Source organism: Leucoraja erinacea, chromosome 18 (assembly GCF_028641065.1).
Source record: "Leucoraja erinacea ecotype New England chromosome 18, Leri_hhj_1, whole genome shotgun sequence".
Lineage (NCBI taxonomy): Eukaryota > Metazoa > Chordata > Chondrichthyes > Rajiformes > Rajidae > Leucoraja > Leucoraja erinaceus.
In genome coordinates, this window is record NC_073394.1 from 2,908,052 (window position 1) to 2,922,511 (window position 14,460).

General features: G+C 46.9%; 1 protein-coding gene across 1 annotated transcript; it reads left to right on the plus strand.

Moving 5' to 3' along the window:
• The first annotated feature begins 1,440 nt into the window (after positions 1-1,440).
• On the plus strand, positions 1,441-14,460 carry svip (small VCP interacting protein). The gene is made up of 6 exons (XM_055649155.1): positions 1,441-1,542; positions 4,306-4,307; positions 10,027-10,070; positions 10,641-10,648; positions 11,885-11,998; positions 13,380-14,460. The coding sequence occupies exons 1-6, from the start codon at positions 1,480-1,482 to the stop codon at positions 13,392-13,394; spliced, it is 246 nt and encodes an 81-aa protein (XP_055505130.1). The 5' UTR covers positions 1,441-1,479; the 3' UTR covers positions 13,395-14,460.

Consider the following 14,460-nt stretch of genomic DNA (forward strand, 5'->3'; position numbering starts at 1 on the left):
GATTGGGGATGATCAGCCATGATCACATTGAATGGCGGTGCTGGCTCAAAGGGCCGAATGGCCTACTCCTGCACCTATTGTAGCAATGTTACAAAATTTTGAGATTTAAAAAATCAAGTCTGCAATTTATCCCATCAGATAAAGCATAACAATAAGTTTAATTTGACACCAAATTCACTTTCATATCTCAAGTATTAAAAAAGTTATGACCATTTTCATACTCGGAAATTAGCATCTTGTTCCCTATTGATTTTCAATGGGCATTACAAAAAAGCTGTGATCTTAGATAATCAAAAGCACATTTCTTAAGGAAAGATTAACATTTTTAAATAGCCTAAGTGTCCAAAGATTATTCACAAATAATTCACAATATAAAATGATTTTTATATCTAATTTACATTAATTTATAGGCCAAATGGAAGGAATTTAGTGTTCAGTTGCTGTAAATAAATGGCCATTTAAATCGGCTTTCTAATGGGTTCATGTGGAACGCGCAGGTTTAGAACGTTGACAGCGCGCTGGATTAGTGCCCTCAAATGCCGAGAAAAATACTGCGGGATATAAAAAGCCCAAAATGAGCTACTCGCTATAGAAAATTATAATTATAGGGTAATATATATGCCCCATTTAATGTAAAAATAAGGTACATACCTTTAATTGTTTGCTTTATAAAACCCTGGGGCTGCCAGAGCTTGCGAATTGAACGAGAGCTTTTAAATGTATTATATCTACTCTTCGAGGCCTATAAAACTAATAATAGCTTTTGCGACCGGGTCTTGCAGCGATTCTCCGTTAATGATTTACTAGGCTGAACATCTGCGATTGGAACAGCCTAGTAAAAATCGCGTTTTAAACCCGCCGCCTCCAAACAGCACCAAAATCACACACAAAGGGAGGGGCAGATGCTCAGCCACGATTCAGGTAGGTTTTGTAACATACCTACCTATTGTCTATTGTCTACTGCACAACCGCCAACAGCTGGGCGATCTAGTGCAGGTTACCCTCGCATGGGCACTGGTTGCAAAAGGGTTATTTAGATTTTATGTGGTGAGATGATCCATGTCCAAGTTGTCGAGCTGTGACTTGCAGAGTGACAAGGCTGATGCACACACCTGGTGGTGTGAGGAAGGGGGTTCCACTCTGGGATGGTCCATGGATAAATAATCTTCCCACCCACTACAGTCATTTCCCACCCAGTACAGTCGCCTCCCACACTATTGGCTTGGCCCCAGTGGGCTGAGGCTCAGGCTCAGGCTGAGGCTGGCCCGGGTGCGGCGCCAGTGCAGGCCCTGTAGTGGCGGCGGGAGGCCTGTGCGGGGCGGTGCGGGGGGAGAGGTGGAGACGACGGCCGGGGCGGTGTCGGTGTCGGTGTCGGTGTCGGTGGCGTTGCTGAGGGAGGGAGGGGCCGTGAGGGGGGGAGAGGAAGCTCCGGGACTGTGGGCGGGAGCGGCGGCGTTACCGTGACCGTGAGGGCGGGCCATGGGGATGTGTCTGCCCTGTCTGGGCGGCGCCACCGAGGACGTGGTGCAGACCCCCGACCCGGTAGGTGGAGGTGGAGGGGACAGGGGGGGGGGGGGGGGGTGAGTAGGGGAGGAATGAGGGAGGAGGAGAAGGGAGGAAAGGGATGGAGGGAATATGAGGGGGGGGGGAGAGGGTGGGGGGAGAGGCAGTGAGAGGTGGGGTAGGGAGAGGGGGGGGGGGGGGGGAGGGATGGGGGGGGGGGGAGGGGGGGGGGGGAGGGAGAGGAGGAGGGGAGGTATATATCACCCCAACGTCGACAAGCTTATGATGGAGGAGGGAGAGGGAGAGGAGGAGGGTGAGGAAGGGGGAGGGGGGGAGAGGGAGAGGAGGGAGGGGGAGAGGGGAGGAAGGGGGAGAGGGAGGAGGAGGGGGGGGGAGAGGGAGAGGAGGGAGGGGAGAGGGAGAGCGGAGGAGGGGGGGGGGAGGGAGAGGAGGGGGGAGAGGGAGAGGAGGAGGGGGGAGGGAGAGGAGGGGGGGAAGGGGGGGAGGAGGGGGGGGGGGGGGGGGAGAGGGGGGGGGGGGGGGAGGGAGAGGAGGAGGGGGGGGGGGGGGGGAGGGGGGGGGAAGGGGAGGAGGGGGGGGGGGAAGGGAGAGGAGGGGGGGGAAGGGAGAGGAGGGGGGAGAGGGAGAGGAGGAGGGGAGGTATATATCACCCCAACGTCGACAAGCTTATGATGGAGGAGGGAGAGGGAGAGGAGGAGGGAGAGGGGATAGAGGAGGAGGGAGAGGGAGAGGAGGAGGGGAGGGGGAGAGGGAGGGGGGGAGAGGGAGAGGAGGGAGGGGGGGGGGAGAGGAGGAGGGGGGGGAGGGAGAGAGGAGGGTGGGGGTGTGTGTGTGCGCGCATGGTAACTCAAATATCACTGGACCTTAATTGGTGCATGTGGCAATAAATGTGAGATAAAAGCAGAGGGGTGAGAGGGAGGCAGAGAGACGAGGGTTAAAAATGAGGAAGAAGGTGAGAAGGGAAAGGAGGAGGCGTGAGATGGGTGAGGGAGTAGGGGGGAGGGTAAGGAGAGTGGGGGGAGAGAGGAAAAGAGTTGTGGATGGGGAGACTGGGAGGAGGATGGGGAGAGGGAGAAGCAATGAGGGAGGGGGTAGTTGGGGAGAAAAGATTGAGAGGGAAATGGGGGAGGTGGAGAGGGAGAGATGGGGAGGGAGAGGGGTAGAGAGGGAGTCAAGATTGCTTTAAGGCATCGTGAAATATTCTGGTCTTGAGGTGAGGGCAAAGGAAGGATGATTATGTGAGGGTGGTGGGCGAGTGTCCGGAACAGTGATGTTGGGTGAGGGTGGCATTAGGGAATCGAGCCCTTTCTGTTGAGAACAACTACTCCACTTCATCGGATTTTAGTTCCAAATATTTTTGACAAACTAAATCTTTCCCATTGTCACTAAATAGCCCAAACCTTTGTGATTTGCGTTACAGAATACCATTGTATTCTATGGGTGTGTGCTGACGTGTTGTAGAATCCAAATGCTCGTTTAATGTCACATCATTTAATGTCTTATAATTCTCAGTAACTGTGGGAACGCTTAAATATAAAAGAGTCGCTTGGCCTAGTAAATCTGGAGTGGAGCATTTGTATAGGAAGGAACTGCAGATGTTGGTTTAAACTGAAGATGGACTCAAAAAGCTGGAGTAACTCAGCGGGACAGGCAGCATCTCTGGAGAAAAGGAATGGGCGATGTTTCGGGTCGAGACTCTTCTGCAGACTGAGAGTCAGGGTAAATGGTAACGAGAGAGATAGATGGGGATATAGAGAGATATAGGAAAAAATGAATGAAAGATATGTTAAAAAGGACCGATGACAAAGGGTACAAATATTGGTCTAGGTTTATTTTGCCTACTTTAATGAACTGTCTCGACCTGTAGGCTGCAAGAATTAGCATTAGTAAAGAGCGTAAAAGGAGGTCAGTTGATTTATGTTTGCTAACGCCAGCCCAGTAACAGTTAACCTGTTAGCATTTACCCTGAAACTGATATTTGTTCTTGGTGTACATGCACAACCAAATAAATGCGATGTTGCTATCAATGATTCACTGCTACAGTGTTAAATCCCTATTCATGATGCATGCATAATTCCTCTAATCATACAGCCTGCTATGTGGAAAACTTAATCTTAATTCATTTAAATGCTGAGCCCCACATTTTAAATATAGAATGCAAAGTATATCTTCACAGTTCAACAAAAACATATATTCCTATTGAAGTTTAAATCTATGTAAGTGGCATAGATTACTACAGAAGTATCTATGTCACCCGAAACATCGCCTATTCCTTCCCTCCATAGATGCTGCCTCAACCCACTGAGTTTCTCCAGCATTTGTGTCTACCTTCGATTTTTCCAGCATCTGCTGTTCTTTCTTCAATAGATTTCTACAGAAGTATCTATGTGAAGTTTGCAATCCCTTTGTGAGATGCATAAAAGTTATGTGAGACTAAAATATCATCAGATATAAAAACAAAAATGAAGTAATATAGTAGGCTATTCAGTGCTGGAGTAACTCAACGGGTCAGGCACCATCTCTGGAGAATATGGATAGGTGACGTTTTGTGTTGGGACTGTTCTGACAACCTACTGAGCCAGCTCCACTATTCAATATGATGGTAGCTGATCGTCTTGCATCTATGCCATGTTCCTAATCCCCATAGTCTTGTGGCCCTTTGTCTTGCATTCATCTATCACCTCAACTACAGATCCAGCGCCAATTTTACAGCACCCTTGATTCCTGAGCCATTCTGGTTATCAGCGTTGCCGAACCAGCAGAGGTGAAGGCCTCCGAGAGGAGTCCAACTGCACCGGAACGCTCCACCTAGGGCAACGGGGGGGGGGGGGGGGGCCGAGATACCGCCCGCAAAGTCGACCTCGGGAGGGAAAGGATCTGCCGGCTCTGGCCAGGCCAGAGTTCCAGAGCCCCGGACACAGAGGGAAAAATTCAACACGCTGATCGGCCCCAGAAATCCCGATGAGGACGAGATCGGCCGCCTCATCCGGCCTAGACGTCACATTTTCAGGGGAACTTCCGGAGGGGATTTCAAGTGCGCTCTCAGAATTTAGTCCGGATGAAAGGAGGCACCGGATCACCAGTTGCCGGAAATTCGGTGGTGGACCTGTATAGTCTTTTGTGGTGGGGAACTCCTCAAGTTCACCAATGAGTGAGGAGATTTGTACTCAGACTTGGCATCTATGTCTTGTCCAGAGAGAATAATATTATTCAATTTACTCGGGTGATTTCTGCTTTTATGTTCGGCCATTTGGAAAATCCAATTTTCTCATAAAAAACATTCTCGCCGCAGCATTGGCAGGGAGCCCGTGAATGACATGGATTGATTAGCAAGCAAACAGAAGATGTATAGCATTGGAGATAAAGACGTACAGATGCAAGAACGACAAGTGCTGGAGTAACTCACTGGGTCAGGCGGAATCTCTGGAGAGAGGAAATGGGTCACGTTTCGGGTCGAGCCCCTTCTTCTGACCTGAAACATCACCCATGATTACATTGAGAGATATTTTGCGAATGAAATTTAATTGAAGTAATATTTTGGTAAGAAGAATGAGATGAGATGATACAAACTGAAGGGCCTCATTGTAAAATGGATGCAAGAAGAGTGAGATGTGTGTAGTTCATTGACAAAGCAGGTTGAGAAAATTGTTTAAAAGGGACATACATGATTGTAAAACCAACAATGATTCTAAGCTTCATGCTAAGGTAGACAAAAATGCTGGAGAAACTCAGCGGGTGAGGCAGCATCTATGGAGCAAAGGAAATGGGCGACGTTTCGGGTTGAAACCCTTCTTCAGACCCGAAACATCGCTAATTTCCTTTGCTCCATAGATACTGCCTCACCCGCTGAGTTTCTCCAGCATTTTTGTCTACCTTCGATTATTCCAGAATCTGCAGCTCCTCCTTAAACGTGAGCTTTATGCTGGTGGCAAAGAGTACAAGAAGGAAGTCAGAATAAACCTTTTCTAAAGCACTGTTTTGCCTACCGATGGATTATTGCCTCGGTTTTCCATTTTCAGAAGTATGTCCTCATTTTAGGGAGAGTGGTGGAAGGGTAGATCAATGATTGGGATAAAGGTTGTGTGCGTAAAACATGAAACGTCACAGGCACAGTCAGAGGGTGGTGAATTTGTGGAATTCTTTGCCACAGAAGGCTGTGGAGGCCAAGTCATTATATATATTTAAGGCAGAGATAGATAGGTTCTTGATTAGTACAGGTTTCTGAGGTTATGGGGAGGAGGCAGGAGAATGGGGTTAGCAGAGAGAGATAGATCAGCCATGATTGAATGGCGGAGTAGACTTGATGGGCCTAATGACCTCATGACTGGGCTATTCGGCTTCTCAGGCCTGATTATGCTGGTGTTTGATCATCTGTATCAACATCATGTTCCTGCTGAAACCAGGGAAATAAATCCCAAAGACCCAACTTGAGGAGAACATGCAGAATATTCTGCAAGTTATCTATTTAGATGTGGTGCTTTATGAAGAATACTTACTCGGGTACATAACTAGTTATGATGTGTGTCCAAAGGCTTGTTTGGGAGGAATAGAAACATAGAAAATAGGTGCAGGAGTAGGCCATTCGGCCCTTCGAGCCTGCACCGCCATTCAATATGATCATGGCTGATCATCCAACTCGGTATCCTGTACCTGCCTTCTCTCCATACCCCCTGATCCCCTCAGCCACATCTAACTCCCTCTTAAATATAGCCAATGAACTGGCCTTAACTACCTTCTGTGGCAGAGAATTCCAGAGATTCACCGCTTTCTGTGTGAAAAATGTTTTCCTCATCTCGGTCCTAAAAGATTCCCCCCTTATCCTTAAACTGTGACCCCTTATTCTGGACTTCCCCAACATCGGGAACAATCTTCCTGCATCTAGCCTGTCCAACCCTTTAAGAATTTTGTAAGTTTCTATAAGATCCCCCCTCAATCTTCTAAATTCTAGCGAGTACAAACCGAGTCTATCCAGTCTTTCTTCATATGAAAGTCCTGACATCCCAGGAATCAGTCTGGTGAACCTTTTCTGTACTCCCTCTATGGCAAGAATGTCTTTCCTCATATTAGGAGACCAAATTGTACGCAATACTCCAGGTGTGGTCTCACCAAGACCCTGTACAACTGCAGTAGAACCTCCCGCTCATATACTCAAATCCTTTTGCTATGAATGCCAACATACCATTCGCTTTCTTCACTGCCTGCAGCACCTGCATGCCTACTTTTAATGACTGGTGTACCATGACACCCAGGTCTCGTTGCATCTCCCCTTTTCCTAATCGGCCACCATTCAGATAACAGTCTACTTTCCTGTTTTTGCCACCAAAGTGGATAACCTCACATTTATGTTGTCGCATGTTAAACAAATGTTTAATTATGGGTGGCACGATGGCTCGGAGCTAGAGTTGCTGCCTCACAGTACCAGATCCCCGGTTCGATCCTGACTACGGGTGCTGTTTGTACGGAGTTTGCACGCTCTCCCCGTGACCTGCGTGGGTTTTCTACGGGTTCCTCCCACAATCCAAAAACGTGCAGGTTTGTAGGTTAATGGCTACGGTTGTAAATTGTTCCCAGTTTATAGGACAGAACTATTAATGGGTGCTTGCTGGTCAAAGGGCCTGTTTCCGCGCTGTATCTCTAAACAATGTCATTGGAGCCTTTTGATTGCACCGTGATAATTGGCTTTGGCTCAATTGCAGTGTGTTTCTCTTCTGGACACTTTCTAATCTTAAATTTGTTTTCTCTGTTGAACAAATTAGCAAGTAATTTTCAGTGTTTCCTCTCACTAGAAATAAATTCTTGCTTGCCAGAAACTGAATTTAAAATAAAGATTTGAACAGTGGGTGTAATGTTCTACAGACTACAATAGGCTTTATTCACAGTGCATTCCTTTGCAATTATTTGTGTGGGACATGGCCTGTTTGAATTAAAGCCTGGCATATATACGTGGTGTGTTCTGATTAGGGAAAACAGTTGTTTTAATTACCCCAGAAAAACACACTTGTTCATCCTAACCAATTTATATTTAGAGTTTGTAAACGTCTGAGATTTATGTTGATCAAGTCATACAGCGTGGATACAGATACTTCGGCCCAATTTGTCCACAACGCCCAACATGTCCCAGCTACACTGGTCCCACCTGTCTGCTTTTGGCCCATAGAAGACAGTGGAGGCCGATTCTCTGGATGCTTTCAAGAGAGAGTTAGATAGAGCTCCTAAAGGTAGCGGAGTCGGGGGATATTGGGAGAAGGCAGGAACGGGGTACTGATTATGGATGATCAGCCATGATCACAGTGAATGGCGGTGCTTGCTAGAAGGGCCGAATGGCCTACTCCTGCGTCTATTGTCTAAACGTATTCTATCCATAATGAATAATTGAATAGATTGCAGAGGATCCATTACAAAGGTTTAAAGCAAGCACCGTTTGTGTGTGGGTCACTAACAGAGTTACAGAACTGGTGGTGATTTGTGAACACACAAACAACCAGTTGTGGTCAAATATGCTGACGATTGATATCATTGATGTTGTTATGGGTCATGCAAAAGCTGACCGCTTGCATTAAAGATTTGCATTAATCTTTATCCATTAAATCCCATGTTCATTATCGAACCAATTGCTAACCCACAGAGTGGATGTTTTGTTAACAAGCAAAGTACAAATGGTGATGGAGCAGAGAGTTTGTAGACGCAGAAAGATGTTATAGATGAGCTTCCTAAGTTCATAAGTAATATGAGCAGAATTAGGCCATTTATTCCATCAAGTCTACTCCACCATACAATCATGGCTGATCTATCTTTCCCTCTCAACCCCATTCTTCTGCTTCCCCCCCCCATAACCCCTGACTCCCTTCCTAATCAAGCTTGCTGAGGGAGAAGGTCAAATATTTCATACTTAAGCACTTGTAAACGTGGCTTTAAAAAGATGTACAAGCAGAGACAATTAACGATATGCGTGAATACTTGAGAGCATGAAAAGGAATGAAGATGGCTTTCTAAAAGAGGGACATGTCTGTAATGTAGAGGTACATCTAACGATCATTCTTAAACGAGTTAGGTCTGAGCATGTGTAGCCAATTCTGGGCACTCCACCTTCAGAAGGATGTCGAACTCTTGGAAAAGATGCAGATGGAGTACAATGATACCATAATTCTGATTCCATGGGTAAGGGAGAGGTCAGTGTAGAGATACAGTGTGGAAACGGGCTCTTCGGCCCATCGAGTCCGTGCCGACCAACGATCACCCTGTATTCTAACACTATCCTACACACTGTGGACAATTTGCAGAAGCCAATGAACCTGCAAATCTGTACGTCTTTGGGATGTGGGAGGAAACCGGAGCAGCCGGAATTATCCCACACAGACAGCACCCATGGTGAGGCAGCAGCTCTACCCGCTGCTCCACCGTACCGCCCTCAACGCTAGATCCCAGGGTGACCTGATAGAAGTTTATGAAATTATAAGAGATGTGGATAAGGTTGATAGAATTAGGGGTATCAAAAACAAGTGGGCGCTGGTTTAAGCTGAGAACAAGGTGACTTGAAGGGAAGTTTTATCATGGTTGATATATGGAACATGCATGGAGTCAGATAGAATCACTATTTAGACAGGCTTTTCACTCTGCCTTGGTACACGAGACAAGAAACTAAACACTTGAATAGACACGGCACCAGAAGGATACACACTGAGTGCTGGTAAATGGGATTAGTGTACAAAGGTGAAGTGGTCAGTATAGATGTTCTTCGCAGCAAGGTCCGTTTCTGTACAACTCTTGTCACGGACCAATTATCTGAGTTGTCTAGGAAGAGGAATCTTGCAGGTCTACCTAGTCTGAAGAAGGGTCTCGACCAAAAACGTCACCTATCCATGTTCTCCACAGATGCTGCCTGACCCGCTGAGTTACTCCAGCACTCTGAAACGTCACCTATCCATGTTCTCCACAAATGCTGCCTGACCCGCTGAGTTACTCCAGCACTCTGTAAAACGTCACCTATCCATGTTCTCCACAGATGCTGCCTGACCCGCTGAGTTACTCCAGCACTCTGTGTCCACTTTTGTTCTCATCTCCGGCAGAGAAGTGGCTGGGTTGCTAGTGTAAATGCCACGATGCCTACCTGACGACCCTTCTTCAGACTGACGTCGAGACCCTTCTTCAGACTGATGTGGAGGTGGGGGAGGGGCGGGTTCCCGCCCCTCCCCCATCTCCACATCAGTCTGAAGAAGGGACTCGACCCGAAACGTCACCCATTCCTTCTCTCCAGAGATGCTGCCTGACCCGCTGAGTTACTCCAGCACTCTGTGTCCATCTTAATGCCACCATTTCATGTGTATCGTTGCTGTGTTCCTGGAGTACTGTTAAGCTTGAGCAATTGGGAGGTTCAGAGTAGATCCATTATTTCAAGCTTGAAGGCCAGGTGAAACTAATGGCAGTGGTTAGGGTATAGTGATGTGAAATGGACCTAGTCACCATGTTCACACACTGTTGTAATTTTGATTTATTTGCATCTAGGACCCGAAGGAAACAATTAGCTTACGCTGCAGAAAAGCGACTCTGTGTCCATCTTAATGCCACATTTCATGTGTATCGTTGCAAAAGAGTGTACCTGGAGTAGTGTCGATCTGTTAAGCTTGAGGGACAATTGGGAGGTTCAGAGTAGATGAATTATTTCAAGCACAACCAGAGGCCAGGTGAAAACTAATGGACAGTCAGGTTAGGGTATCTTGATAGTGAAATGGAGGGAGAGGGTAGTCGAGCCTGCACCGCCATTCAATATGATCATGGCTGACATCCTGACTGTTGTAATTTTGATACCCTCTATTTGACATCACTCCCTCTAATACAGCCAAGAAGGAAACACCCTTGTGGCAGACGCTGCAGAGATTCACCACTCTCTGTGTGACAAAAGTTCTTCTCATCTCGGTTTTAAAGGATTTCCCCCTTATCCTTAAGCTGTGACCCCTTGTCCTGGACTTCCCCAACATCGGGAGCAATCTTCCTGCATCTAGCCTGTCCAACCCCTTAAGAATTTTGTAGGTTTCTATAAGATCCCCCCCTCATCTCCTAAATTCTAGAGAGCAAGTCTATAGCTTCTTCATTGCACCAAATCGAGTTATTCCCTACAGCTGACACTGTGGATGGGGGAAAACGCACTTGCCGCTGACTGGATAGCACAGGGACAGCTCTTCTGTACCCCGGCAATAAACTTACTCAGGCAACTGGTCACACATCACTACCACAACCATCGGGAGAGAGCGGTGCCTGAAAAATGTAACGTCCATCAGCAGCAACTTACCTCATGTGGTACTGGGGCAGGAACACTAAACGTGTAGTCACTGAATTGGGAATCTTTGTCCCAGATTAGTTTATTTTTAGTTTAAGAGGGAACTTTATCTGGGGTTACAAAAACGCTGGAGAAATTAGGTGAGGCAGCAGGAGTAGGCCATTTCGGCTCCATTGCTGAGCCTGCACCGTTTCCAAAAGGTGGTTATAGAAACATAGAAATTAGGTGCAGGAGTAGGCCATTCGGCCCCTCGAGCCTGCACCGCCATTCAATATGATCATGGCTGATCATCCAACTCAGTATCCCGTACCTGCCTTCTCTCCATACCCTCTGATCCCCTTAGCCACAAGGGGCCACATCTAACTCCCTCTTAAATATTAATTATATTCTTTAAACTTGTGCCTGTGATGTTTACATCTCGCAAAGCATCTCTTTTACACTAAAACGACTTCGTTTCATTTAGAGATACCGCGTGGAAACAGGCCCTTCAGCCCACCGAGTCCGCACTGACCAGTGATCCCCGCACACTAACACTGCCCTACGCACTGGGGACAATTTACAATTACACCAAGCCAATTAACCTACAAACCTGTACATCTTTGGAGTGTGGGAGGAAACCGAAGATCTCAGAGAAAAGCAACGCAGGTCAAGGGGAGAACGTACAAACTCTGTACAGACAGCACCCGTAGAGTGGATTGAACCTGGGACTAGAAACATCGAAAATAGGTGCGGGAGTAGGCCATTCGGCCCTTCGAGCCTGCACCGCCATTCAATATGATCATGGCTGATCATCCAACTCGGTATCCCATACCTGCCTTCTCTCCATACCCCCTGATCCCTTTAGCCACAAGGGCCACATCTAACCCTCTTAAATATAGCCAATGAACTGTGGCCTCAACTACCTTCTGTGGCAAAGAATTCCACAGATTCACTACTCTCTGTAAAATGCTGAGGCAGCAAATCGTGGCCACAATGCCACCATTTAAAAAAAAAACAAAAAAACTCTATGTTAAAAAAAATCCTATGTTACTTTACGATGACATCATGTCAATGATGTATCTAAAATGTGGACATTTCCCTCCGAAGAATGTGCACAGAGGCATTAAGAATCCAGAAGCAGTCGAACGAAAGAAGAGGAAGCAGGAGGAGATGGAAAAGCAGCAGATGAACACCTCGTCTTCGGGTGGAGGTGGCCTCAGGGTGAGAGAAGGTTCACACTAAGTCAATGAGGGGGTTTGCCAATTGATCCAAGTAAATATTTTGGGGCAGGTGGTGGATTTGAGTAAAACACCAAGTGCGGGAGGAAGCCAACGGGCCAGGCAGCAATTGTGGGCCGAATGGACACACTAAAGTGACAGAATAGCGAAGGGCTTGGATAGGGAGAATGGTTCCACTAGTGGAAGAGTCTAGGACTAGAGGTCATGGTCTCAGAATTAAAGGACCTTCCTTTAGGAAGGAGATGAGGAGGGATGTCTTTAGTCAGAGGGTGGTGAATCTGGGGAATTCTTTGCCACAGACGCCAAGTCAATGGATATTTTTACGGCAGAGATAGATAGATTCTTGATTAGTACGGGTGTCAGGTTATGGGGTTAGGAGGGAGAGATAGATCAGCCTTGATTGAATGGCGGAGCAGACTTGATGGGCTGAATGGTCTAATTCTGCTCCTACCAGTAATGACCTTATGACTATGTTTTGGGTCATGAACCTTGGGAGATTATATATTATAAACGGCATTTACGGTAAAACGGATAATCTAGAAATTCTGCAAACAAGGATGCTGGGAAATTAGTGGTGGACTTGTATCTAGAGCGTCAGTAGCACTGGCCATGAAATTAAGGGGATTTATTTGGCCAATGCCACACCTTGTGCTCACAAAGTTAATTTAGTTTAGAGACACAGCACGGAAACTGGCCCTTCAGCCCACTGTGTCCGCACCAACCAGCCATCCCCACACACATGTAACATTGTCCCCAGTGTGTGTGTAGGATAGTGTCCTACACACACACACACACACACACACACACACACACACGGGACAATGTTACATTTACACCAAGCCAGTTAACCTACAAACCTGCACGTCTTTGGAGTGTGGGAGGAAACCGGAGATGTCGGAGAAAACCCACGCAGGTCACGGGGAGAACGTGCAAACTCCGTACAGACAGCGCCCGCGGTCAGGATCGAGGCAGTACGCAGTGAGGCAGTAACTCTACCGATTTTTAGTTAGTTTGCCAAAAGGTGGTAATATTCTTTAAACTTGTGCCTGGGAATGTTTACATCTCGCAATGCATCTCTTTTACACTAAAACGACTTAGTTTCATTTAGAGATACCGCGTGGAAACAGGCCCTTCAGCCCACCGAGTCCGCGGTGACCAGCGATCCCCGCACACTAACACTACCATACGCACTGGGGACAATTTACAATTACACTAGTTCAATAGACTATTGAACCCGCCCCTCACCCATCCACATCAGTCTGAGAAGGGTCTCGACGTCTGTCAGGAGCAGGTCATTTGGGCCTTTGAGCCAGCACCGCCATTCAATGTGATGTAACTAACAGTACTTCTCTTTTAAATTTCAGTGGCAGGTTGGCTAAAGGATGCGTAGAGCTGATACCCGGATTGAGAACCGCCGATGCAGCGTGACCTTCCCAGCCCCCAGCCCCCCCCCCCCCCCCCACGATCACAGAGTTGTTGATGTCCTCCGCGTGGCTTTCAGTGTCGTGTGGTTAGAGCCATCCAGAAATGTGCCATGCTACTTCACGTTGAATGTCGCCTACCAAGCGCTTTCTGTGCCCCGACAGAAAAGTACAATGTCTCTCACAACTTAACAACCTGCCTGTTAATGCATCATTCGGCTAATCCAGACTGTGAAGACCAAAGATACTAGAGCTCCTCTATAATCTTTGGTGAAGACTGCACTCCGCCTTGGATGTTACTCACCCCGAGTCCTTTACATTCGCTTCTGCTTAAACCGGAGATTATATTGCCAGAGGTGGAACAAAAATGCTGGAGAAACTCAGCAGGTTGGGCAGCATCTACGGAGCGAAGGAAATAGGCGAGGTTTCGGGTCGAGACCCTTCTTCAGACTGATGTGGAGATGGGGGAGGGGCGGGAACCCGCCCCTCCCCCACCTCCACATCAGTCTGAAGAAGGGTCTCGACGTCAGTCTGAAGAAGGGTCTCAGCCCGAATCGTCGTCAATTTCCTTCGCTCCATAGATGCTGCCTCACCCACTGAGTTTCTCCAGCATTTTTGCCCACCTTAGATTTTCCAGCATCTGCAGCTCCTTCTTAAACATCAAATTGCCAGATATTTATTTCCTGCGTTGCCATTACTTATAGACCAGTGTTGATTTGCTGATTTCTGTAGATAATTTTGCTGTATCTTTAATAGGCAAGGTTTTCTATATTTATAAAACAATTTTCTAAACCTGCGTGCCTTGGATATAGTGTAGAAAGATGTAATGTGCTTTGTTTTAATGCTGTAATCACCAATTGAAATAGCAGTATTTAATTTATTCTCTCTTTAATTTATTCCACTGTTTTTTCTTTTGCTGTAAAATTGTCACCGGACAAGATCACTACACTGAACTATAACTCTATGTACTTGAGTCATTTAGGAAAAGGCCTTTATATGACTAAATAAAAATCTCTATTTGTGA